The sequence below is a fragment of the Falco punctatus genome (genome assembly GCF_963210335.1).
Source record: "Falco punctatus genome assembly, chromosome: 4".
Classification (NCBI taxonomy): Eukaryota; Metazoa; Chordata; class Aves; order Falconiformes; family Falconidae; genus Falco; species Falco punctatus.
Genome location: NC_137583.1, coordinates 70,703,481 through 70,730,239, shown reverse-complemented (window position 1 = coordinate 70,730,239; position 26,759 = coordinate 70,703,481). Strand labels below are relative to the sequence as shown.

At 52.9% G+C, this 26,759-nt stretch overlaps 2 protein-coding genes across 2 annotated transcripts; one reads left to right on the top strand and one right to left on the bottom strand.

Moving 5' to 3' along the window:
- The first annotated feature begins 1,165 nt into the window (after positions 1 to 1,165).
- On the top strand, positions 1,166 to 16,502 carry LOC308062158 (polycomb complex protein BMI-1). Its single transcript, XM_080383215.1, has 17 exons — positions 1,166 to 1,375; positions 2,271 to 2,382; positions 2,481 to 2,544; positions 2,657 to 2,691; positions 3,012 to 3,072; positions 3,158 to 3,214; positions 3,311 to 3,370; positions 4,476 to 4,531; positions 11,960 to 12,093; positions 12,520 to 12,616; positions 13,365 to 13,420; positions 13,536 to 13,586; positions 13,850 to 13,958; positions 14,049 to 14,094; positions 14,668 to 14,766; positions 15,206 to 15,286; positions 15,390 to 16,502. The coding sequence occupies exons 1-17, from the start codon at positions 1,243 to 1,245 to the stop codon at positions 15,717 to 15,719; spliced, it is 1,581 nt and encodes a 526-aa protein (XP_080239341.1). The 5' UTR covers positions 1,166 to 1,242; the 3' UTR covers positions 15,720 to 16,502.
- On the bottom strand, positions 15,990 to 23,224 carry LOC308062157 (uncharacterized protein; the record flags this gene model as incomplete). Its single annotated transcript, XM_080383214.1, has 5 exons — positions 15,990 to 16,123; positions 17,601 to 18,594; positions 19,535 to 21,791; positions 22,599 to 22,696; positions 23,189 to 23,224. The coding sequence occupies 3 exons, from the start codon at positions 23,222 to 23,224 to the stop codon at positions 20,897 to 20,899; spliced, it is 1,029 nt and encodes a 342-aa protein (XP_080239340.1). The 3' UTR covers positions 15,990 to 16,123; positions 17,601 to 18,594; positions 19,535 to 20,896.
- Positions 23,225 to 26,759: the final 3,535 nt, after the last annotated feature.

Below are 26,759 nucleotides of genomic sequence, written 5' to 3'. Positions count from 1 at the left end.
CCTTTCGCTTTTGCTCATTTTTTTAGGCTGAGCAGCTTTCAACATTGAATTTTCCTTTAAGAAAGGTTCAGCAGAAACGTTTGTTCAATAAAGAGGAACAGATTGCACAGTAATGTTCTTGTCCATTTGGAACAGCCATGAGCGAAGAAAAAGGTGGTATCTAAAGCATTTTGCATCCTTCAGCTCCGAAGGTTATATACATCATAATTCACGTGACGTAGTAAGGCCTTTACCTGTGCTTTATTAGATCAGTCCTAATTTGGTCCTTAGCTAATATGAACACACACCATTTCATTGTTCACTTGTAAAATATTAACTTTTAAGATTTTTTTGTAGACTATGACAATGTTTCACTATGACAAAAAAAAAAGGTAACGCAACAGGTTAATGCTTCACATTAGGAATTTATTAGCTTAATGTGGAGCTGTTTTTAGATAGCATTTGTACATCTTTACTAAATCACCAGTGAAGGCTGTATTGTAAACCACTATTTTATGTACGTCAAAATATGCAAAGCCTTTAGCAAAATGCTGCCGCAATCTTAGTTACAAGATCATTTTGATTCTATGCTCGCATTTAAGACGGACGTAACCATAGATAAAAAAAATAAAATTTGGTTTGATATGCAGGTCTATAACCACACAGGGGGCAAATGCCTTGTGACACACATATCTAAGGTGGCTATCTCAGAAGCAAAATAACCTACAAGGAAAAGGGTCATGCTCTCTTTCTGACGTTCTAAGTTAGCGGGCGGCAGGTCTGCAGAAACTTACAGCTTGAATTTGTGGACTTTCACAGTTTCACACCGATATATGCAGGTTAAAGATGTGTTGAGATATAAGCGCTTTAGGGATTTAATCAGATATAGGCACTTTGAAGATTTAGTAAGAACTGAAAGCACTGACGGGCTACATACGCCCCAAGCAACCGCCGCTGCGCCAGGCGCCGCATCCTGCCCCAAACCCGGTCAGAAACGGCATCAACTCCCGCCGCAAGCCCCACGGGCCGAGCAGCGGGGCGCGCCGCCACCCGCGCAGCAGTCACGCGTGGCAGGACAGCGGCGTGACTCGGGGGAGCGGGGGGACGCGCCGCGCCCCGAGCTCCCCGCGGCCCCGCAGCGCCCGGCGAGCGGCGCCTCCTCCCGCCCCCTCCCGGCCGCCCCACGGCGGCGGCTCCGCCTCGTCGCGGCGATCAGCTGCGCGCGCGTCACGTGGGCGCGTGTCGAAGGTCACGGCGCCCACAATGGAGCTGTCGGCGTACGCGCAGGGCGGGTGGCGGCTGCTGGGCGACCCCCGCCGCTTTCCCCGCCGCCCTTACGCCGCTCTCCTCCGCGCCGCGTTCCGCAGCCTCCTCGATCACCCGCAGGCCGGGCTGGGTAAGGCGTGGGGAGCGCGGCGTGGGGGCGGTGCGGGCCGCGCCGCTCCGCGGGGCGCGCAGGCGGGCACCGTGCTCCGTCCCCCGGCGGGGGTACGCGGCTGTACACGCGTGTCCGCGCTGCAGGGGCCGGCGTCCGCCACCCTCCCTCGCCCCGCGCACACGGGGCGGCTCCCACCCGGAGCGTCGCCCGCGGGCGGCTCCAGGGTGCCACGGCGCGGGGTGTCACCGCTAATGCGCGGCTGCTGCGTTACGGCTGGAACCGGTCGGAAATAGGGGTGGGGGCGGCCCGCGACGGGGTCCCCCCACGATCGTGTCCGCGGGGTGGGGTGAGGAGGCGGGTTTCCTCGGCCGCCTCGCTGCGACCGCGGGTTTTTTCGCGTGTGGACGCTTGCAGCGGCAACCCCGGCGTGAGGGCATACGGCCGTGCAATTAATTTGGCGGTGTTAATGACCCCGCCGCCGCCCCGGCGCACGGAGGGAGCCGCCGGTGCCGGCCGGGGGCGGCGGGCGGCCCCGGCTGCGCTCCTCGCCTTTGGCGACAGGCTTCTGAGAAGCGCGGACGGGGCTTGGGGAGGAAATTGAGGTTTTCTTTTTTTTTGTTTTCTTTTTTTTTTTTTTTTTCCCCTTGCTCCTGTTTTTTCAGGGGAAGGAGCTGCAGAGGCGGCGGGGCGATCGCCGCCGGCCAGCCCCGCCCGGTACGGCTGGCACCAGGCGCTGCCCCTGCCCCCGCGCACCCCGCCTGCTCGCTCCGTCCCCTCGCTCCGAGCCACCAAACGCCGTTCGTTTGGAAGCGTGCGTGGGAAAGGTGCCGTTCAAAGGGCGAGCAGCAGCTCTTGGTATCGGGTGCGGGCATGTGGCAAACAACGTGTGTGATCAGTAATTCATTCATTTTAGACGATCCAGACCTGAAAGATATTGACCCTACGGTATTAAAACATTGCCATGCTGCGGCCGCAACGTGTATTCTGGAGGCAGGAAAGCAGAAAGCCGACATATCTGCTATAAGGTATTAATACGTTGAAGCTACCCCATTTTTCTGGCGCTTGTTACTCTAAACTGGGCTGCTGAGTTAACAGAAAATTAATAAATTCTTTCTCCCTGTAGCACGTGTCTAGAAGAATGTAAGCTGGATAAAGAGAGAATAGAACAATTTTGCACCGAATATCAGGTTTTTAAACCAATTTTAACATATTTATCTTTTCTTTCTCTCATAGGAGTTTCTTGAACCTAGCAAATATTTTTTCCCTTTTTTTTCCCCTTTTTTTCTTTCTTTTCCCCAGAAAAACAAGGATGCATTGGAAATCCTATTGGGAAGGTAGGTCAATCAGTCAGCACAGATACATAGTTTCAATTACAAGTACTTTGAAACTGTCCTGGAAAACACCTATGCATACTTTAGGTGATTAAAGTTTAAAATGTTGTTCCATTAAAAAACAAAAAAGTAAATTTTTAACAAACTTTAAAAAACAGCTGTTGAAACTTTTCTTCTTCCTTTTGGAATTCTACTTTTAAGAAACTTTTTGAACTTTTCAAGAAACATGACAAGGATCATGAAAAAGTTATTTATTGATGGACAGCTTGTGAAAATGACATTTTCTTTTAGCGTAGGGAACTTGTAACTGTTGTGTCTTTCAGCATAGGCAGATCTCCTCTCCATATAACCGATGTCTCTTGGCGCTTGGAATATCAGATCAAGGTAATTTTAGCACATCAAGGTGTTTCTTTAGTCTGTTTGGGTGCTGAGACTTGACTTTTTTTTACGCTCTTTGTTTTTAATTTAGAGCAATCAACTTCATAAAACTTACCAGCCTTCCTACTTGGTGACCTTAAACGTAGAGGTACTGTACTCCTGGCACCCTCAGAGGAAAAAATGCAATATCACAATTTTTTTTATATATAAAACAGACGTTTTGTTTTGTTTTGTTTTTCTTCAGAATAATGATTCAGGATCACACCCAGATGTTAGTTTTAGTTGCACGATGGAGCAATTACAGGTACTTCTTTCCTTCATCATCATTTCTATGTTTGGCTCCAGTTGTGGATGTAAATGTTTTTAACAGCTTGCCAGTCAAAAAGAAATCATACATACTGTTATAAAAAAATAAAAATCCAGGACTGGAAGGGTAGGGGAGAATCTTCTACAAAAATTATGTGAGTGTAGCTTTCCTGTCCTCTCAAATAAAGTTGCAAAGTAACTGATTTTAGTTGCATGGGGAGTGTTTTACATACATGCATAAATATTTTATTTGTTTTCATAACTGTAATATATATACATACATATATGAGAAGAAATACATCATTTTTCTGAAACTCTGATTTCCCATGCTTTAGAGAAATTATTAAAGAAGCTGGTTCAATGATTTAAATGTGTCATGATTAAAAATAGAAAAGGATCTGACGGCTCTTCAGTGGTGTTAATGACATGTAAGAAATGTACTGAAACAAATGTTGATCTTTGTTTAGTGATTTAAATGTGTAACTGAACAATAGAGGTATTGTGATGCTTGGAAGTGACCAAACTCTGGAGGATTGGGAAGAGGGATTGGGGGGGCGGGGGGGGGTGGGGTGGGGGTGTTGGGGGGTGGAGGGAGAGAAAAAGCAAGATATTAAAACTTCAGGTTTATACCTCTGCTTTTGTAATGTGTGTCTGAAAAGTCATCCTTTTCTCACTAATGAGTCTATTTAATCAGTTTGCTGATTTAGTTAAATCTGACACATTTTGGCTGGAGAATGGTCCTAGTACAAAATTGCATCCAAAATATTCTCAGTTTTAGAAATGTATATAGCACTTGAGAGCCTAGAGCAAATGTCCTCTTTGGTTATCCTAAGGGTACTGATAAGATCTACCTGTTAAGAATAGTGATCTATTTTAGTAGATAACATGGTTTAAAGCTGTTTTCCTTCAGTTCCCACTTTTCTTACTACGTTGTAAAAATAGGGAGCTATTTAATTACTTGCTGGCATTGTTCATCAGTTGCAAACTTTCTTTGTGGTATAAGGTGCTGGTTTCCCTTGCCACTCTATAAAAAAGAAATTTATGTTCCTCTAGCTGACCTTTCAAAAAAAATGTTTATTCTAAGACAGTGTTTCATCTCTTAGGATTTAGTTGGAAAACTAAAAGATGCTGCAAAAAGTCTAGAAAGAGCGACTCAGATGTGATTGAAGGAAGGTGTCAGCCTGCTGAGCCGAAGTACTCTGATTCCTAAGAGTGTCTTCTAAATGACAAATGGCTTTCATCTCTTGATGCAAACTGTTCATTTTTATTCTTTTTCTTCTTCAAGTCCTTGGATGCGAAATAACTGTTTTTTCTGACCACACTTGGTATTCCTTGCTCATGTCATTTTTTTTTAATTAACTCTTGTTAAATATTTGCTGGACTGTCGTGTCTTCAAAGCATTCCTTTTATGTTATTCTGTGTATTTTTAGAGTTGTCACCGATTATTTTTCTCTGGGATCTAATAAAGTTTATGCACTCCTGTTCCGCAATTTCTACGGGTGAATTAGCTGTACCTAAAAGTAAGATGCTAAACGTTAGAGCAGCGCTGTGAGGCGAAAATCCCTTCCTCCCGTGCCGCGGCGCGTTTGCTAAATTGCCCACCGCGCTGCGGTATTTCGCTCCAGCTGCTCTCGCATCTCCGGTCGGAGTGAAGGTTGGTCCCCGGCACGGGCGGCAGGCTGCACCCCGGCTCAGCTCCGCGGGGCCGGCCGCCTGCCGGGAAGCCGGCAGCCCGCAGGACCGAGCGGCGGCTCCCTCCGCGCGGTGCCGCCCCGCGCCCGGCGGCGGGGCTGCTGCCCTCCGCTCGCTGCGGGCCGCCCCGGCGCCGGCGGCCGTCGCGGAGCCCGTCGGCACCTGTCGGCGGGAGAGAGCGACCCCGCGGAGCAAGCGCGGCGGCGGCCGGGCCCGCGGAGCGGAACCGGGCTCTTCCCTCCCCGCTCCTCCGCGCCCGGGCGGCGGGCGGCGCGTTGCCTCCGGCAGCGAGCGGTCGCCCGCGAGGGTTTCCCCGCTTCCCTCCCGCCCGCTTCGGCGGCGGCAGCGCCTGGCGCTCCCCGTCCCCTCCGCGGGGCGGGGGACACCGCGGGCCCCCGCGACACCGGCACCCGCCGCCGCTCGGGGGGCGCCGGGGCCGGCGGCCGCTGCTCGGGGGCAGGAAACCGTCGGCGCGGCCCTCGAGGGGACGCGTCGCCCTTCGACGCCGGCGGGCCCGCGCAGCCCCGGGCGGGCGCGGCGGGACGGGGGGCGCGTCCCGCGGGCGGAGGGCAGCGCGCGAGAGGCGGCGGGAGCGCGAGGCCACGGCGGGACGGGGCGCACGGAGCGGCCGCGGGTGTCGGGGGCCGCGGGTGGGCGCGCGCAACAAGTGCCGCGCAGTGAGGCGAGAGCTGCGGGGAAGGGGGTCGGGCTGGCGCGGGGGGGGGGCGCGGGGGGGGGGCGCGGGGGGGCGGGGGCTGCGGCGGGGGGAACGATGGGGGGGCAGCGCCGGGCGGGGCGGGGACCGCACCTCGCGGGGTGCTCGAGTGCGGGCGGTGTTCGGGGCGGGGGGGGCGGGAGGGGGCGCGGGGCCCCGCGGGGAGCGGGGGCGGCCAGCGGAGGGGCCGAGCGGGAGCGGCGGCGCGGGCGAAGGCAGGAGGCGTCGGGGCGCGGCGGGCGGGGGGAGGCGGGCGGGAGCCGCGGAGCGGGAGCGGGGCCGGGGGTCGGGGCGGGCGGCGCGGCGGGGAAAAGGAGGCATCGGCGGCGCGCGGGCGAGCGCGTGCAGGGCCGGGGGGAGGGGAGGGCGGGAGGGAGGGGAAGGGGCGGCGGGCGGGGGAGGGGAGGGCGGGAGGGGGAGGAGGCGGCCGGGTTGCGGGATTGGGTCACGGGGAGGCTGCCGGGCCCCGGCGGCAGCGCCGCTAATTCCCAGGCCGCCCTTAAGGAATGAGGCGCCCCACGTGACGCTGGCGGGGCGGGCGAACTCCGAGCCATTTTGGGGACGGTGTCAGTTTCCACTGTGTGCCTTCAGCGTTGCATTCTTCCCTCCTCCGCCCTCCTCCCGCCCGCCCGCCCGCCCGCCCTCCTTCCCTCCCCGGGTCCCCGCCACCAACTATGAAATAACAACAACAATAATACTCGTAATAATAACAATAATAATAAAAAAGGAACGCGAGCGAGGCCGCGAGGCGGAGCGGGGGGCAGAGGGAGAGACAATGGGCTGGTGGAGAGAGGACCCATCCGGACCGGGGAGACTTTGCGCTCCCAGCGCCTGAGCCGCCCGGGCGGCGAACTCGGCGGGAGAGCGAGGGAGCGAGAAGGGCCGGTGGACGCCAGGAGAGAACCCGGGTGTTTTGTAACTAAAATGAGCGGAGCGCAGCGGCGGCGGCGGCAATAAGCTTATTGCAATTGACAGCGTCTGCAGTTCATTTCAAGATGGCCGCTTGGCTCACATTCATTTTCTGCTGAACGACTTTTAACTTTCATTGTCTTTTTTGGCCGCTCCGATCATCACCCACCGGCTCCGTTTTCCGGGTACGTATGAAGCGAGGTGTCGCCTTACCAAGGGCGGGGGGCGAAGGGGGCTCGGCGGCGGTTTTCGGCCGGTTTGGGGGCTGCAAAGGGGAGCCTAGGTGTCCCCCGAGCTCTCCGTATGGGAAAAGCGCTGACAGGCTGCTCCAGCCACACACACACACATATAGACACGCAGCAGCAGCAGCAGCCTGTGCACTCGCTCGCGTTACGCACCCACATTTGCAAATTTTAGTTCCTTTCTTTCTCCAGACGCCCCCTAAAACCTTTCTGTGCACATGGCCCCCGAGGAGAATATTTATATTTCCAGACCCTGCTGCCAGCCCGGCCTGAGCGCCCTTTGTTTAAAGGCAGATTTTGATTAAACAGGGACGTTCGTGAAATCTGGAGCTGCCTGGGTCAAGTGATTTCAGTCCTCCCCGAAAGAAATGTGTCTGGGGGAGGTTAAAATGTCAGATAGCGCACCCATTTTATAGAGATAGAGCCAGCGGGGGGTAGCGATCCTCCTGGGGGGGTTGTTAGGGGTCGGGGCACCCAGCAGAAAATGTTATTAACTTAAGTTGGACAAGTACTTGTGTGAAATTGGATGGGTTGTAAGATGGCGGTTCCCAGTTGTTTCCAATGTCTCCTCTTACATTTCTGCTCTAAATGCTAAACTTTGGGGGTTTGTGCCTGCTGGGAGAGGAAGGGGGTGGCCATCGCCGAGGAATAACTTTTTTGGGGGGCCAGGGTAGCAGTTTGGCTGCGGTCTTGGGGAGCTGGGGAGTGCGGTTTGCTGGAGCCTTTGGAGCAAAGGTGATGTGTCTGTGGGACGCAGGGTTGTGGTGTTGGCTTTGGAGGGGTTTTTTCTAATTTATTTTCTGTTATTTTTATTTATTTATTTATTTTTCTCCTGACCCCCGGAAGGGTAAATCCACATTAAATCCTTTGTCAGATCTTAAAGATAACATGAGTGGGCTCCTCGTGCTACTTATGGGCAGCACTGGAAAGTTGCTGGTGTGTGTTTTTGTAACTGTGTGGCCTTGGCAATATATAACGCGGGACGTTCCTCTGTGTTTGCTGTAAATATTTGCAAATAATCAGGTAAAAATAAGTAGAAAAATCGCATCTCTACAAAAGTGAGGTAGTGAACTTTGCAGTGTCTAGAAACTTTGATTCACTCCTCCACTCTCCAGAAAAGTTGAGGAAAACTGGGCATGTGTGCCCCATTGCAAGCTTGGCGTTAAAAGGATTTTTTTTTTTTTTTTTTTTTTTTTGCTTGGTCTGTAGTGGTCAGAGCAACTTATTTTATGGGACTGTCCCAAAGACCAGGGAGATTCTGCAAAGCCAGTCCAGTGAAACCACTTTGAGTGACTCTGCAGCGTGTCCTGGAAACTGAGACAAACTTGTGTTGCAGTTTGCCAGAGACATGAAGGCTTGACCTACCTGACCGCTTCGATAGCACAAAATTAACATTTTAGTGTATTCTTTAAGCAGACAGATCATGTCCTTCACTTAGTTCCAGGGAGGCGGTTTAAGGGACCGGGGTCCTTTTGCACTCTGTTGCCAATATTCAGGTCCTTCCTCGCTGCAGCGAGCTGGGCAGAGATATTTGAGCTCCTTGTGCCTTCTCTGAAAGAAGCACCGTCCCCTCCTTTAAAACATATGTGGCCATTCTTAAGCAAAAGAGTAATAACAGGCTCGATGGTAAAAGTGGCTCTGACTGATAATGGGTGAAGATGTAGAATGACGGCTGCTTTATTCCTGATGAGAGAATTTTCCGAGAGGAGATGGGTGCAAAGTACACAAACCTACCCGAGCGATGCTTCTGGGTTTTATGTATGTATTTCTGTTAGAGACCTGTCGAGCAAGGTTTAATAGCTTATTGCCTTTATAGATTTTTAATAACATAGCTGATTCTTAGCAGGAGAATGCACTTCTGTTTTTCTTCATTTTGACATAACCCGTTTAAGGCCTCTAAATAATCAGTTGGCTGCCAGTGTTTACTTCTAGCGAGTATTATGTCCGTGTATTTTACGTTTAGTTGTTCCGTGTGTCAGTGTGTAAATATATATATTGTCCTGGTTAAGAGGCTGTTTGTATTGACTGTGTGAAGTGTTGGTGTTTGCCATGCTCGCAGCACGAGCAGAAAAAAAAATCTGGGAGGGTTTCCCTCGTACCAAAATATGAAGCTCAGGCTGCTGTACTGAAACGTGCTGCATTCGTGTGCCATACCCGCAGGACAGACACGCGTGTGCGTGTGCCCGGCCGGGTGGCTTTTTGGGAAGTCAGGCGCTTGGTTCAGCTCGCTGGAGAAGAACCACTGGTTTCAAAGATAGTTCATAGCACGTTGAAAATGTGCTAACTTTGGGCGATAAATAATCCACGTTTAGGGGTTGCTTCGACAAAACAGGTTTCACGGTTGAATTTAATCCCCCTCCATTTAGGAAGGGGCTACGCCTGTGTGAAATAAACGCGTTAATGTCTTGAAAGGTTTGTCCCAGTCCGTCAGGGCTGGGAAGGAATTCTCGGTCAACCGGCTTGCGTGACCTCGGTCACTGCTGGGTTTTTTGGTTCAGATATTTCTGAATTATAAGGTAGTGATTCCAGCAAATAAAACACAGAACCGTGAAAGCAGCCTGCCCGTGTTTAAGTACCTAAAGGGACCCCAGAGTCTCCGGCTTCAGGGCGTTGGACTCCGCAGAGGAGTGCAGAAGCCCGAGCTCAGCCTTTTCTGGGAAAAGCAGACCCTCGGTATCAATTTAAAAGTAAGAAGCGGAGGGTCAGGGACCCTGGAAGCGACATTTAAGCCGCAGTACAACGCAGTGGGAGTCTTGCTTTTTGCCGCACAGGACTAGGAACAGCTTTGGGGACCTGGTCTGGCTGGGTGCTTCTTGCACTTTGCTTTTCTGTGTGCTGGCCGGCTGTGGTTTGATGCTGAGGGGTTTTATCGGCTGCTCACTCGAGGGTTCTCCTGCAGCAGCAAGAGAAGTTTCCTGGCTAGGGTCGCTCGTTGGCGCTGTGCACACTTCTTGAGGAATATTGTACCCCTGTCCTGCGCAATTTGGCTGAAATGCAAAGGTTTTAGGAAATAGGTTTGCGTGGTGTGTTGCTTTTTTTCTTTCTGCTTTTTTTTTTTTTTTTTTTTTTTTTTTTTTTTTTTAATGCTGCCTTAACATCGAAGTTTGCGAGTGGCTGAGGAGAACCTCGCAACTTGAAACTGCTCCATCTCGCACGGTGCTGCAGTGAGAGGTGGCTGGCAAGCTCTCCCTCGGGAAGAGTGGGGACCAAGGGTGGGAGCTGGTGTGCTGGGAGCACTGACGTGGGGAAATGAATAGTTTGCATTGGAGCAACGTTGTTATCAGGATCTGGTTGACAGAAAATAATTTACTCTGCAACTGACGTAGCTGTCAGGGGTTTTTCCCCCGACGTAGTTTACCTCTTATTCCCTCTCATTTTAAATCGTATGTGTGCATCAAACGTTGGTGCCAGTGTATCCGATGGGGGTTATGGGTTTCAGACTGTGAAAATGACATTTGTTTTTCACTCTTGTCACTGCATTGTGTTGACAAGGTGTTGATTTAGCTTTAGGAATGATCTGGTCACATGGTCCTTCGCATGTTGTCACTAATGTACCGTTTAAAGTCGGTCTGGACTTCCCCCCCCCCCCTACCTTGGTATGCTTTATTGCTGAAAAGGGGGTTTGTTTAAGGATCCGGAGACTTGTTTTCTCCCGTCCAACCACCTTACCCTGGTGCTGCCAGTCTTTTTCCACCTCTTGCAAAACTTTGCACCGCGCTCGCTTCGTCCGCGGGAGGCTTTTCAAACGAGAGTCAAAAGGGGAGGGGGGGGGGGAGAAAGAGAGAGAGAGAGAGAGAGAGAGAGGAGCTGGAGCGGGGGAAGGAGAGAAAGGAGGAAAGGGGAGAAGGGGGAGCGGGGAGGCTGGCGGCGCGGAGCTGGGGCTCGGCACCCCGCCGGCGGCGCGGGGGGCTCGGTCCCCGGGAGCGCGGCGCGGCGGAGGGCGGGAGAGAGCGGAGGGGGAGAGGAGCGATCTCAGACAGCTCCTCGCACCGAGTCGACGTGGAGAGAGGCCCCTGAGAGGATCCGAAATGGCCGAGGCTCGGGAGGAGCCTCTGGCGCTCGGCTCCGCCGGGCTGAGACCCCAAAGCCCGGCTCAGCTCCGGGCCCGCGGCCGCCTCCGCCGCCCGGGCAGCCCCGCACCGCGCCCCGGCACCCCCCGGGCTGCGGCACCCTGACCCCGCCCGGGCCACCCCCCGCACCTCCCGCCCTCCCCCTCCCCTCCCCTCGCAGCCGGGCTCCCAGACCCCCGCGGGCTTCTCGGCTCCTCCACCCCCTCCGCCAGCCCCCGGGCCCCGCGTCCCACCCCCTGGCCCGGCTCGGCTCGGCCCGGCCCGCCCCCCCCCGGCCGCCCCCCCGCCCAGCTCTCGTGTGTTCCCAGCGGTGGCAGGATGCCAAGTGTAAGTGTAAGTTGCTATAGCAACCCCCTCGGAGAGCGGAGCAGATCCGGATCGGCACCGAGCAGCAGCGGCAGCCGCCCGGACCCCCCTCGCGGGCCGGCCCCGCCGCCCCGGTGCCCGGCCCCGCTCGGAGGTGCGTGTGTCCCCCCCCCACCCCCGTCCCTCCCCCCGCCGCCCCTCCCCGCTCTCCGGAAATGCCAGGGCAGCCGCACCGGGAGGCGCTGGTTCCCCTTTGTGCTGCTCGCCGGCAGCCCGGTGCCCGGCCGTCCCCCCCTCCCCGGAGCTACCCGCCGCATCGCCGCCGAGCCGCCCGGTGCCCCGCCGCGCCGTGGGGAAAGCCCGTGCCCGCCGGGGAGCGGCGCGGTGGGTGCCGCGGAGCGACCGCGCCTCCGCGGGGCTGCGCCCAGGCCGGCCCGGGGCGGTGCGGGGCGGTGCGGGGCCGCCCGCCGGCCTCGGGACCGGCCTCCGCCCGCCGCCCGGCCCCGCGCCGCCGCCGCCTCCCGCGCTTGATCTGCTCGGGCGCCGGGGGATGCGGCCGCACGGGGGAAAGCGACGCGCCGGGGCTCGGCACCTGGGACGCCGCCGCGTTCGTCCCCGCTGATCGGCCCTCTGTGTGTGTGTGTGTCTTCCAGGGCCGCCACTCGCCACGCCAAAATGCACCGAACGACCAGAATCAAAATCACCGAGCTAAACCCCCATCTCATGTGCGTGCTCTGCGGCGGGTACTTCATCGATGCAACAACCATCATAGAATGCCTCCACTCCTGTAAGTACGACCGGGCGCTCCGCGTTGTTCCCCCGCCGCTTCCCACCTTTCCCGGCATCCCAGGAACACACACAACACTAAAGACCCCCCAGCCCAAGCCCCCCAAGGTGCCCGGCACCGCCGCCCCTTTGGCTCCCCGACGGGCTGGGAAATAGGTGGTCTGGCCGCGACGCAGTTTTTCTGACGGCGGCCCTGCGGTCTTTGTTAAAGTAATAATCTATATACTCTAAGCGTCCCCTTTTCATGGTAATTGCAGCTTATTTGGCTATTTGTTTAGCTTAAGCAGCGCACTGCTGACAATGGACGATTTGCTCAAGCTTGCATAGTTTAGAAAATCGCACCTCTGTCTGTGCATATCTGAGCGTCACCTACGACCATCAGTAAAAGGCTTTCCATCAGTAAAAGGCTTTCGTGTTTGACTTACAGTCTGTAAGACCTGTATCGTGCGTTACTTGGAGACCAGCAAGTATTGTCCTATCTGTGATGTCCAAGTTCACAAAACTCGACCGCTTTTGAATATAAGGTAGGAGAAAGATGCAGTGCGCACCCTGTGCCTCTTACTTTACTTTTTATGGGGAGACGAGCAGTAGTTGGTCGATGTTATCTCTTCATCTGTGATTTAAATCTGAAAGGGCTTGTCAATTTACAAGCCAACTCGTGTAGTATGCTCTCTCTTTGGAGTTTTGTCATTGATTGAAATTGAAGATTTCTCTGGATGGGAGACAGAAAGTTTTTGTTGATCTGTTTTTGCATACGCCACCCATTGATGCAGTGCCTCCTCACTCTCCCCCATTCTCATGTGTACCATCCCGACAGTTTTTAGTTTCTGTATCTCTGAGAAACGCCTCACTCCAGCCATAGCTTCCAGTCATGGAAACTCTTGCTGAAACTTTCCAAGCTCAGGGGCAAAAGCCTTTAAAGCATGCTTCTTCTTTCAGAAATGTTTTTCTTTCAGTATTACGTTTTGCCATCTTTATTTTCTTTATTATTGTCTTTATTTATTTAAAAACATACAGGTTTTAAGGGCTTCCTTCAGTCCAAGCTAGTTCTTTTTCAGTTGTGGTGGCACAGATGACTTTTGTTTTATAGCAGTATTTAGAACACTGTTGGTTTGATTACAAGGTCTTGTAAGTTAACTTTTTATGACTAGGCTCCCACTTTGTAGAAGATGTCTCATTGTTGTGAAAGATTATAAATGGGGGGCTGCTGCTTGGATTAAAATATTGCTTCATATGCTTAATTTTATGTTTTGGGGTTGTTCTTTTTTTCAGGTCAGATAAAACTCTCCAAGATATTGTATACAAGCTAGTACCAGGCCTTTTCAAAAGTAAGTAGTTAAACTGGATTTTTTCTTAAGAGCAGAAAAACAAAACCAGAGCTGCTATCAGTACCGGGAGCTACAGAGTAAATACTAAAATAAAAATATGTGCTTTTCCATCTAGATGAAATGAAAAGAAGAAGGGATTTTTATGCTGCTCATCCATCAGCTGATGGTAAAAGCTTCTCGTTCACAATTTTAATGAATGTAGCGTTGACCTAGATGCATTGCTGTTTCCTTTTTAACTTACAAATCGTGTATTACCATGACAGAATTTTAAGAAGTAAATTCAGCCTAATAAAAGTTTACTGTTTTAGCAGTTAGGGAGCTTTAATTAATAATCTTACTATGGAGATTTTTTTTTTCTTGTTACTGAGAATTGCCGTTCTTCCTGATTTGAATTTCAAAATGTAAATTATTGTGGAAATTTCTGCGCAGCTGCCAATGGCTCTAATGAAGACAGGGGAGAAGTGGCTGACGAAGACAAAAGAATTATAACAGACGACGAGATAATAAGCTTATCCATTGAATTCTTTGACCAGAATAGGCAAGTTCCAGAATGGCAATATTTTATGTTTACCTGACTGTTGGCAGCTATATTTATTATTTGTTGTAATTGTTTCATTTCTTCTCGCAGACTGGAACGAAAAGGAAGTAAGGAGAAAGAAAAATCAAAGGAAGAGGTAAATAACTTTCCTTTACTCCAGGGGAAATGTAACACACACAAACATCTTCGGGGCAGGTTTGTAGCTGAGAAAAATGCATAGGTATATGTATCTAGAACAAAAGAAGCATATCTCCTATTGTGGTGCTAGGTACAAAAGAGGTAAAACATCTTCATACAGCTGTATATGTAGGCAACTTTTTAAAATAAAAAAAAATACCTGTAGTATTACTTTTAAAGCAGAAGCTGATATTTTGTCAAATTCTGCTGTAAATTTATATTTTAATAAATTATTTATTATTGAATATAAAAAGACCCTATGTAATGCATATATATCCTAAAAAGGGATTTTGTATGAGATACAAATCTTTACATATGAAATTAGCTGCTTTTTTTATTACTTTCTCTGGAACTGTAATTTAGCTCTTATTTCTGTTGTTCCTTCTAAGGCAGCAGAAATTGTTGTATCATAATTCATAATCTAACAAGGTCCCTTTTTTTTCTTTTTTAATGACATAAAATGTTAGAATACAAGTTTGGTGGGAGTAATTGCTTGTTCTCAGTAGACTGATTTTCTTTACTATGCCATCAGGTGAATGACAAAAGATACTTACGCTGCCCAGCAGCAATGACAGTGATGCACCTAAGAAAGTTCCTGCGGAGTAAAATGGATATACCCAACACTTTCCAGGTACGTATGGGGAAAGAGTGTTGTTGGTTTTTTTTTTTTTTTTTAATCAGTCTTGCTATTCTGAGCCTGCTACTGCTGGTTAGCACTTAGTTTCTCATTACAGCCAGTTTCAGCAAGTGCCATCTACCAAGTATTTCTGGTGTGTGCAATATGTCGATGGGATTATGAACATTATTTTAAAAATATCTATCAGGACAGTTTGGTGACATTCTGTAATTTTTTCAATGCTGTAAATACCAAAGTATTGAGAAATTGCTCCTTAATGTATTTAAAACATATCTAATAGATATGAAAAGTCCATATCCCCTGCTGGGTTTGGTATAGCATTTTTTCAGTTTTCTGATACATATGGCAGTGGGGCTACTTTCCCCCCTAGAGCAGTCATACGCTAGGGGTAAATACCTGGATGCTCCTTAACGCAAGGGTTTCTCTCGGACAGATCGATGTGATGTACGAAGAGGAGCCTCTGAAGGACTACTACACCCTAATGGATATTGCCTACATCTATACCTGGAGGCGGGTGAGTATCTCCAGCATGCCTCCTCCCAGGGCAGGGTGGGGGGTGCAGGTGCGGGTTGTGGCCCGGGGAGGGTCCTTACCAGGGTTTTGCCTTTGCCTTGCAGAACGGGCCTCTCCCCTTGAAATACCGGGTCCGACCTACATGCAAGAGAATGAAGATCAGTCACCAGAGGGAAGGCTTGAATAATAGCGGGGAGCTGGAAAGTGACTCTGGGAGCGACAAGGCGAGCAGCCCAGCAGGAGGCATCCCCTCCACCTCCTCCTGTTTGCCCAGCCCCAGCACGCCGGTCCAGTCTCCACACCCCCAGTTCCCCCACATCTCCAGCACCATGAACGGCACCAGCAGCAGCCCCAGCAGTAACCACCAGTCCTCCTTTACCAACAGAGCACGGAAAACGTCGATAAATGGCTCTTCGGCCACTTCATCTGGTTGACGTGCCAACCAGGCTATCACCCCCTGCCCTCCCCGCCCCTCCTTTATATAGATCTCTCCATGCCATTACAGCTTTATAGATGCTAATCCATGTGACTATCGTCCAAATTGCTTTCTTTTGTAGTGACACTGAACTTGGCTATAAAAGGCGGACTAGGTGACATTCAGGATGGACGTTAATGGAAACGCAAGATTGAAATGTAAATTGTTTTCAGAGGACTGGGAAGCAAACAAAAGTTACACCTTCACCTGTTCTGAGTGATGCGGAGTTGTTTCCGTCCCCATCATCTGGACTCGGGAGTCTCCAGAAATTGATACAAATCCCGGGAAGTAGTTTGTTAATCCAGACTAACTCCTCCATTGCATTCTCTTCGATTGTTATTGTTCTTATGCTGTTTTGTGAACCTGTAGAAAGCAAGTGCTTTTTCATCTTGAAATCCAACAAAACGGAAAGAATATGCATAGAATAATGCATATATGTAGCCATGTCACTGTGAATAACAATTTTTGCGTATTAGCCATTTTGATTCTTATGTTGCATCTTTTACTTCTCTGTTGCTGCGCAGAACCGATCAAAAGAAAAGTAAACTTCAGTTTTACAATCTGTATGCCTAAAAGCGGGTATTACCGTTTTATTTACTGACTTGTTTAAATGATTCGCTTTTGTAAGAATCAGATGGCATTATGCTTATTGTACAATGCCATATTGGTATATGACATAACAGGAAACAGTATTGTATGATATATTTATAAATACTATAAAGAAAATATTGTGTTTCATGCACTCATAATATGGTTGTTAAATTTCTAAACTGGTTCGACCCTTGCAGATGCCGCCTGTTTGAGCTTTGCTCATACTGCAAGAAACACTTTGCGTGTGTGAGAGCTACAGTATTGGGAAAGTACATTCAAGTCTTTCATAACCTGGAGGCAATTGGCAATCTTAAAAGGATTTGACTGGCTTTGTCTTTTTTTCCAAGTGTTATATTTTTACTTTACCAAATGTTGAAGTGATGCAGTGAAGAAGAAGAAAAAAGAAAAAAAAAAAAAAAAAAAAAGCTAAGGGACATGGAAGTCTTTGACCTGTTTGATTACCTTTTTATTATTTGGTGTGGTGGGACTGTGTTTTTAAAAGCACATGGAATCATTATAGAAGCCATAAACTATTTGGTATAAATTTTAAGGAACCAGCAAGTTGCTGGATGAAGGCATTTTATCTAAATTTGTTTTAATATATATGTATATGGTACAGTACTAACTTCATTAAAATTTAACAGGTACTTTAATATTTCCAATTAATTGTGGAGAATGCCTCCTCTTTAATGGCCTGCAAAATAGGTGCATTTTATTTGAGGCTTCTAAGGGTATTTTTTTGGGGGGTAGAAAGAACTTTTCCACCATAAAATATGAACAGCCGAGAACACTTTTCAGTTTGTGCTTTGCTTTGGTCGAACTTTGTGTGTGTTCATCACCCATCAGTTATACATTTGTGAGGGTGTTTATTCTATATGGATATTGTTTCATGTTTGTACGGGAAAATTGTAGTTAAACATTTCATTGTCTCCAGTCTGCAAAAGAAGCACAATTCTTATTGCTTTGTCTTGCTTATAGTCATTAAATCATTACTTTTGCATATAAATTGCTGTTATTTGTCCTGCTTGTTTTTATAGACCAGGTGATTGCAAATCCTCCACAAGGTTATTGCTTATTGATGTATAATGTCTTGTTAAACAAGAGTTGATATTTTTTCCTGTAGTAAACATGTACAGTTCAATTTCAACAGTAAAAACTTCAGTTTTATATACACGAATAACTTTCATTTATAGCTGATCAAAGAAATAAACAAATAAAAGGGATAATTCATTGAAAAATAGCAAATGACCTCTGTTGATAATGTGGTGTTGAAGGACAAGCATCTTGTTCTCATTGGAAGTCTTTCTGGATATATGAAAGATTTTAGTGAAAAAAAACACAGTAGAGTCCTGAAACAACAACAACAGAAAATGCCTAGAAATTGCAGTGATTTGTTTTGGTTGCCTGCCTCAAAAACATTTGCTGTTCTTTATTTGTTCCCGAATTATTCTTGAAAATAAGCAAATGGTGTATTCTCACATCCCAGGCAGCCACAAGTTTTACCTCCAATCTGTCCAGACCTAACTCCTGATAAACTGTGCTGGCTGGGGAGGGAGGAATATGATTTTTCTGATGGCGAGTGCCAGATTCTGCCTGTACTGCTCTGGATTGCTTTTTAAAGCCTCGGTGGAACTATGTTTTAATGTGAAGATACCTCTCCGTGCGCCTGAGTGACTATCTTGGCACAGTTCCCTCAACTATATGAGTTAATCGCACTGTACTGGTTGAATTAATTCATCCAAAGACCAGCCCTGAACCTGCAGCAGAGGCTTGTATGTTAGCACACTGGCCAAACTGCCCCTGTTTATGCTGGAAGTAGCTGATAATCACAACTTTTAGCATCAAACCGGAACTATTCTCGGTCTTTATGGAGTGTCCGTGAAGTCTAAAGCAATGAAACAAGAGCTGGACAATTCCCTTCGAGGTTTACTAAGCTCCTGCAGTACTTTCGACATCTTCCAGTTTGACATCTCCCGTCTGAAAAAGAACAAACGTTTTCAGTAGCTCTCTTGCTGAGCTGCAGAAGCCGCCGAGGATGTTTGAGCTGCCATGTGAAACTTTTGTTTTGCTGCTGGCCCTAGGCAGATGGCACTGCGATGCGTATATATTGCTAAGCACAACTGGGAGGACGATCAAAGATAGCATCTTGATGTTCTGCTTGCGAAGCTGCTGTCTCAACCTCCCCTGTTTTCTTTGCAGCTACATAGCGAATGAGTTTCCTTACGGATGTACGTGAATCCTCCCTGTTTGGAAAGAAATCTCAGCTCGGTATATGTAAGAAGACTCTTACAATTATGCGACGTTGCATTTATATAGATCGAGGGATAAAGCTGAGGTCTGGTGCGTTTTTCTGAGCTTGTTCAAAAAGCAATCTGAGCAAAGACGGAGGCACGGGGAGGGGGTCTGCGCCTGATGGAAAATGATGTTTTTCAGTCCTCGTCCGACCGAATTTTCCGCCCTGGTTCAGCTGCCTGCGGCTCCGAGCGGCGCTTCTGTGCCCGGCCGGGGAAGGGCATAGGCGGCCGCCGCCCAGCCCAGGGAGGGCGAGGGAGAGCGTGCGGAGCTCCTCAAGCTTCTGGGCAAAACAGGCAGGGATAGGGAGAAGAAATGCTGAAATGTACAAGAGAAAGGGAAGGAGCATGACGAGCTTGCTAAGTCGAGCTGTTCGTCCCCCAGCACCGAGCACTGCTCACAAACTGCGCCGCTGCCGCTCGGCAGGCCGGTGCCGGCGGGCGGCCACCGCCGAGAAGCTCCGGTAAGCCCGTGGGCAGGGGCAGCGCACCGGGCGGCACCGGGGGGGCTGCGGGGAACGCCACCCGAACGCCACATTCTCCGATTTTCTGATAATGGACGGGGGCGCTGAAACCCGAAGGCGAAGGCAGAGCAAGCGGCAGGCGTCCTTCCAGCCCAAGCGATGCTTTTGGTCCTTTCCCCCCGTGGCTGCCGAGGACGTTCCGCCTGTCACCCCCTCCGCCGTACGGCTGCCCAGGGATTAACTCGTTTCTCAAGGCGCGGCGAAAGCAAGTCCCCCCGGTGCGGGAACCGGGGCGAACCCCCCCCAGCCTTCCACCCCCGCCGCCCCTGCGCCTCGCCGCCGCCCCGCCCTGCACGTCCCCTCGCCCCGGTGGCAGGGAGCTGCGCTCCTGCCTTCCGAACATCACTCCTGGACTGTTCATCGCTCACCGCGCAGGAACTCCTGCAGTTCCGATCTTTGCCACCAAACCGGTTCACGAGGATCGGGCAGGCTCGCCCCGCCTGGCTCCGGTTCCCGGCCCGGCGCGGGGCAGCGGCGGCCCCCGCCGCCAGGTACGGCCGCGGGAGGCGGGTGGCGGCTGCCCCGGCCGGCACCTTGCGCCCTCCCCGTTTCGATACGGTGACATTCGGAGACAATGTTTACTCGGAGAAGTGTTTCCTGTTTCCGCTGTTAATTTTTAACGTTCTTGCTTCTACTCCTCCGTACTTGAAACGGATTTCCTTTATTTTACTCTAAACAGTTTCTTTTTCATGTTTTCTGCCTGTCTGTTACCGGGAGGACGCCGGGAGAAGGACCGGCTCCGCCGTCTGAGAGCCGTGGGTCTCCGCTCCCCGCGGTTCCAAGCCGTTGCCCCGCTCCGAGAGCTGCAAGCCGCCGTCGCTTTGTGCTTTACAAATTGAAGAATTGCAAGGATTCTGGCAGCACGGATTTTTTTCCAGCTCTGCCTCCTTCACTCCCTTTCCCCCACCGCTAACAGAGGAGTCCCGCCAGGACAACAGAAAAACCGCTAAAGCCCGGTGGGGACCGGGGCAGCTTTCGGTCTCGCCGTCTTTGGGGATGGGATATCTGTATTTATTTAACAGCAACGATGTGGGGATGCGGGCTAAAGGGGAGGGAAAAAAAAAAAAAAAAAGAGAGACGGTAACGGGTAAAGCACGAAGGACATGAACCTCCTGCGGCATGCGGAGGTTTTCCCTGCTTGGGGCGGCCAGGGAGCGGGACCGCCATCCCCGGGCGCCGCCGCCGAGCCGCGGGCGCGCCGGGCAGGACAGCGGCGGCCGCGGGAAGGCCGCGAGCGGCGGTGGCGGACACTGCCCCGGGGCTGCGAGGAGCCCGCAGGCCTCCCGGCCGCCCCGCCGCCGGGGCGTGCGGCTGCCGCCTCCTCCCCCGGGCCGCGGAGGGCCGGCGGGGAGCCGCGGTACGACCGCGCTTCGCTCCGCGCAGCCTCCGCCGACGGGAACACGGCTCCCCCGGCCGGCGCGGAAACGTGGCGCTCGGCCCCCGCCGGTGCCACGGCCGAGGCCCAGCCCCCGGTGGCTGCCCCCGCCGTCCGCCCCGCCGCCGGGCGGGCCGGCCCGGCTCCGCGCCCCCCGCCGCCGCCCGAGCAGAGGCCATCTTGCGCCTGCGCAGCTCTCCGGCCTCGCGCCCGCGGAACTTCCCCCGCGCGCCGCCAGATTCGAACGGGGCGCGAGGGGGGCGGCGCGCAGGGACCCCCCACGGGCGCCCCGCACCGCACCGTGCCCCTCCGCACCGCACCGCGCCCCCGCGCAGCGCTGCCCGACCGGCCTCCGCTAGCGCGGGCGGCCGCGGCGGGATGAGGCGCCCCGCTCCGCCGCGGGGCCGGGAGGAGGCCGGCGCGCCCGGCGGGCAGCACGCCCGGCCGCAGCCGCCCCCCGCCGAGGCGTAGCGGTGCAGCCCCGCTTCGCCCCGCGCCCCCGCCGTCCTGCCCGTAGGGCGCTCCAGCGAGCTCGCACGTCTCGGGGTGTGCGCACCGGGACGGAGGCACCGGAACGTGACTTTCCGGCGTCCCGGGCCAGCTGCCGGGCGCCGCGGTACCGTATCCCCGTCCGCCCTGCCGCAGGTAGCCCGCTTCCCCTCGAGGCTGGCCGGCCCCGGCTTTCCCCCAGGGCACGGCAGGGCCCCGGTACGCCCCGACCTCCCCCAGAGAAGGGAGGGGGCCGCGGTGGCCATTTGGCGCCTGTATTTTCATGGCACGCAGCTGAATATCGCACCTCGTCTAGAGAGACAAAGGGCTCTATGTTCCCCATCGCCAGGGAAAGGCAGATGCCTTCCCCGCTCCCCGCGCCGGTGGCGGGGGATATTCCCCGGGGAGCGGCCGGGTGACATCTCCCCGGTGGCAGGGAGGCACTTTCCCAACAGCAGGGCCAGCCAGCAGCACACAGACACACACCGCGCCCGCCGCGGGCTCCGCGCCGCCGGTGTCTCTCGCACGCCGCATCCCCGGTTGAAGAGGCCGAGGCCGGGAGGCGCCGCCCCGCATCCCGGGGCCTCCGCGGAGCGCAGAGCTCTCGGGCACTCCTGCCAGCCCTGGCATTTCGCACTCTTCCCTCTGGATGTGCTGGGGACGCTCGAGAGGTGCCTCCTCGACGAGGCACTTTCTGATCTGTGAGATAACACCGTGTCAAATACCCTGTGGCTGTCGGAGGCCTCCGAAATGGGCTGATCCTAAAAAAAAGGAAAATAAACGAAATAGAAATAAAACCAATCACCAGCCCACCCCACAACAGCCTTGCATACACAACCCCAAAAACTTTACATGGGAAACGCGGAAAAAAAAAATCCACCAAATCCAAAACAAAACAAAACAAAACCCAGAGCAACGTGAAAAGAGTGCTGCAAAGGAAGGTGTTGGCGTGGCCAAGGGGCAGAGGTGCTGTGAGAGTGGTGTCCCTGCGAGGCAGCTGTCGCTGCGCGGGGTGCGCAGCCTGCGCACACCCTCCGCGGGGTCCCGGCGCCGGCAGCCCGCGAGCCGCAGCCGGGTGCGCAGGGCCGCGGCTCTGCCCGGCCACTGGGTGCTGCGGTGCAGCCGGTCGGGACGTGTCCCACACGGAGGGGTGAGAGTTTGATTTCCAGGAGGGGTGGGCTGGTTGCGGAGGGCGAAGGGCTGCGGCTGGAGCCCCGGGGGACACCGCGCTGCCGCTCCGCGGGCTCGGGCGCTATCCCCGGGCAGGCGGGCGCGCAGGGAGAGCCCCCAGGCACCGAGGAGCCGGCAGCGGGGGGAACCGGCGGAGGCGAGGCAGGCGCTCAGCGCCGAGAGGGATGCCTACAAGCCACGAGCTGCCATTTTGTCTCTTTTAAGTGTGTTGCCTCTCCTCTCTCCTGGAGCGCGGTGAGCAGCGGTGGCAGCGGCGGCTCCCCTTGCCCTGCTCTCCCCGGCCGCCCTCCGGGGAGGCAGCCCGCGGCTGCTCGGAAGTCCCCTCGGGAAAGCGCCCACAGCCCCAGCCTCCCCAGCCCTGGCGTTTTCCTTCCCACCTCCGCACTAGGTGCTCGGGGTTTGCAGGCTGTTCAGCTGATTTGTTGCTAATAGCAACCACACGACAGCGATTTGCAGCCTTTGCTGCTGCCAGTGCCTCTCGTTACACCTTCTTCTGCAGACTGGGATATCGTCGTCTGGCTGCTGCTTGTCCCCACCCCTCTAACCACAGCAGCCAGGAACAATGATGGGGCAGGAGGACGGGGCGGCCGCGGGGCGAGCCGTGGGCTCCGCCGGGTATCGCGCAAATTTGGTCCTTCCAGATCAGGAGCTAAACACTGGCCAGCCCCCCTCCCCCCCGACCTCCCTGCCGCAGCCGCGCAGGCTCCGCGTATTTCGCATTGTCTGGCAGCATTGTTGTGAGCTGCCAGCGCCCGCAATCCTACCGGCACGGGGCGGGAGAAGCGCTGCTGGGTTTACATATGTAGATGCGGGCAGCGTTCAGCGCCAGCCCGACGCACACCCTCCCCCGGAGCAACAGACACAAAGGAAGACCTCGTTCCTTTCAAGTCCCCAGAATAAATTAGGCTCTGGCTTTCAGTTTTGGAACGTCCCAAAAAAATATTTTTTTTAATGGCACTGCACAAACGCTGACGGTTCCGCAGGAAACCAGAGGTGTAACCATACGCACGTGGTAAAAAGGACTCAGCCCTGCCAGCTAATATTTCCTGGTCCCATCCTGCAAGTGAACCTGAAATGTTTTTCCCTTATCCAGTTTATTTATCCCTTATATTTTTTTCCCCTGATTTTGCCTAGTGCAATGGCGACGCACCAATCTCCACCAGCCAAATCTGTACCGTTTACATGTTTATGATTACAAATGTCTGCTCAAATGCCAGCGTCGCCCTCCTAGGTGAAGAAAAAGGAGAAGTCCTCCTTCTAGTGCTTTTGAAGTACCTCGACATTTCTTCGCCTTACAGAACTAATTTGTTCTATGGGAAGGTCTCACGGACTAAACTCAACACCGAAAATCCAGAGAGGGGACCCCAGAATAGAGTGAGTGGCTGGAGCCCCGAGCCGAAGATCAGGGAAAAAGAGAGGGCACACTCCACTGCTACGGTCCCACTGTCAGAAATTTTGCTAAAACCACGTAATGGTAACGCCTAACTTAAAATTGAAAATTTAATTATTCAGGGATCCAGATACTATATTTCAGTGCAGGCTGTACACGGAGTTGGAGTCCCCTCACTCAGAACACTCTCTTCGAGAGAGCACTTCGGTTCCCTGCGCCCCATTGACTCCCACTAACCTTTCCCCGCTCAACCTCCCCGCCCAAAAAAGTCCCCCGCAAAAGCCCAGCGCTTTCAACTCCGGTCCGCAAGAGCGAGAGGAGGAGTTTGCGCGTTCCTCTTCCCACCAAACGCGCTCAGTCGTGCAAGCACGGGGTTAAAAAAAATTATTTCTGTAACCCTGTAAATATCTGCTCAAAGCTTCGAACAATTTGCCAGGCGCGGAGGAGACCCTCCAGAGGCAGATCGGGCGACCCAGCGCCGTGCCGAAAGGCGGGCGGTGGCGGGGGGGGGGGGGGGGGTGTTGGCCCGGAGGGCGGCTCTGGCTCCAGCCCTGGTGGCCCGCAGCCCCGGCGGGCTGTCCCGGGGAACGTCCCCGCAGCCCGGTGGGGAAGCCGCCACACCACGACGCGGGAAGACCTCATCTTTCAATGAGCGCCACGCAGTTTCACGTCGTGGAGGAGCAGCCACGGCTTGGCCAGCCGCCCCGCCGCGGGGCGTGAGCCGTCGAGGGGCAGCGAGCCCGGCCAGGACCCGCCGCCGCGCCCTTCCAGCCGGGGGGACCGGGCAGCTCCCGGCACGGGGGCTGAGCCACCTGTTGCCTCGCACTTGCGGGGACGGGACCGAGCCGGGAAAGCCCGTGGGAAGCCCCCCCGGCACCCCTCACCCCCTCCAAAAAAACTCCAGAGACAACTTCGCCCTTCACCGGCTTGGGAAAAATGATGCTTCCCCGCCCCGTTACGGGTGTCTTTCCAAGTGAATCAAGGGCTGAGATCAAAGAACACCCGCCAGAAAGCGAGGGCACGTTATTAATTTGGATAATTGATGCCTATTCCCCTGGTCTCCGGTTTATTTTTTAAGATGACGTGTGCAGTAACGCAGTCGTTACTAACACCACCCGCCTAAGGATACAGGTTTCCTACTAATGAGCACCCCAGCAGCAGGCAGTGAAGTCTCACAACTACGTCATTTCCATAAATGATTTTCCGTCTTCAGTACTTTTGCGAGAACCGGTGACATTTCCGTAGACCGCATTTGCATGGTGTTTATTCCTCATTATTGTTATTAACCATGTGAACAGACTCTCAGTATCAAGCAACGAAATGTAACAGCGAATTTTGGAGGTACTCAGGGTGAGTTTTGTTCTTTCATTTATCCGAACATTAGACTTAATTAGCCAGATAAATCAATTTATCTGTAATCGACACATCTGCTTTAAAAAAAACCCCAAACCTCTGGAAGTAATTCATCACCGTTTGTTTATTTTTTTTATTTAACTTAAGAACAGAAATAAGTATAAAGAAATGTGTTTAACAGCTGTTCCCTTCTCAAGTACACATGGTGATAATTTCCCAAAATATTTTCTGTGGCAAACGACCTTCTCACCAATCTGATTTAATTTGTCTCATTTATTTGTAAAGAACAGCACATCGCCTGTTTTGCTTGTTTGCTTAAAAAGATATTTTTTTAGTATTAAATACTCCTGGAAACACGTGGGTCATTTTAGGCTATGATATTGTTTACGGTAGCCCACCTTTTTGGAGCTGTGCAAACCCAGAGATTATTTATTAAATTTAGACGTCTTTCTTACACTTCTAAAAACTTTTAAAATGCGGCTGAAGTAACTTCAGCCTTTCAACTTTAAGGTATGAGACAAAACTTTTTACTATCTATCAATTAATACGTTTGTATAGTGTCAGTCATCTGATTGTGTACATTTGGAGCTTTGCAGAAGAAAATAGAAGCCTATGAAACCCCGAAGCCAATGTGCGATAGAGGGTGACTACAGAAAGGGACGTTTTTTGTTGAATAGTAACTCTGGTTTTCTGCTGTGGATCACAGTTTCACTTGGAGCAGCCTGATCGATAGCAGGGCTAACCAGTAACTTCGTTGACAAATATCCCCCGTCTTGGGAATCGCCCTCGAAAGATACCGGAGGAGATGCAGGGTCTATTTCCATTCAGATCCTGATAACCCTGATTTCATTTCGCAGTCCCACCGTTTGCATTAGTTGCTGTACAGACCTCCAAGGCTGTGTTTACTCATAGATGAAACCATGCCTTGGCTGACAGGTTACGAAGAAAATTATTCGTAAATAGCCCTTACAGCCAGAGACACCAAGATGGGAAAAGTGGAAGGTAGTGCCTAGCTCATGTACTGGAATGATCAGCTGTTGGGGAAAAAAAAAAAAAAATAATGTTATGGTGCACGGGGGTAACTAGTGCCTGTGCTTGGCAAAGTCAGAGGGCTTACTGCGCGGGTGCCCGGTGCGCGGCCCCCTGCGCGGCTGGCCCCTGCGCGGAGAGCGCAGGCGCTGCCCCCAGCCGCCGGGCAGCCGCGCGGTGCTGGCAGCTCCCGGCGCTGCGCGGGTGGCTGCGCTCGGGCTTATCGTGGACCGCGCGGGTGCACGGATCCGGCAGAGCCGTCCCTTCCTGCAGGGATGGCGCTCCCCCCGCGGCACGACCCGCGTGGCTCCCGGCGGACACGGTGGCCGTAGCCCACGGGCTCGCTCCTGCGCGCCCGCGCTGGCCGCACCGCCGAGGCGCCCGCGCGCTCCGCGCCCCGGGTGTGCGGGGGCTCCGTGGCCCTGCACGGGGCGAGTTCGTTCCCCGTGCGGCGCGAAAAACCCCGGCGTGGGCCGGCGCGGCGGTGTGAGGCAATCGCGGAGATCCCGAGGAGAAACCGCAGTGGTGGCAAGAAAGGAAGAAAGGGGAGGAAAAAAAGAAAAGAAAAAAAATTAAAATCAAAGGAGCCCCCCTCCCCGAAGAATAAAGGCGCGGCGGGGTGCGGTGGGGGCAGCTCTGGGAGCGCTGAGGCTGCCCTGATTTTTCTTTTTTCTCCCTTTTTATTTCTCCCCCACCCAGGGAGGGGAGGAGGAGCGAGAGCCGGGCGGGGGGACCCCGGAGGAGCGGCCGGGCGATGCGTGGGACT

What these genes read in the sequence shown, in the direction of transcription:
- LOC308062158 (XM_080383215.1), top strand. Translation starts at nt 1,243, where the DNA reads ATGGAGCTGTCGGCGTACGCGCAGGGCGGGTGGCGGCTGCTGGGCGAC. An exon ending in CTAGAAAGAGCGACTCAGAT is followed by an intron (nt 4,532 to 11,959) that starts GTGATTGAAGGA and finishes TGTGTCTTCCAG; the next exon opens with GGCCGCCACTCGCCACGCCA. An exon ending in CGACCGCTTTTGAATATAAG is followed by an intron (nt 12,617 to 13,364) that starts GTAGGAGAAAGA and finishes TCTTTTTTTCAG; the next exon opens with GTCAGATAAAACTCTCCAAG.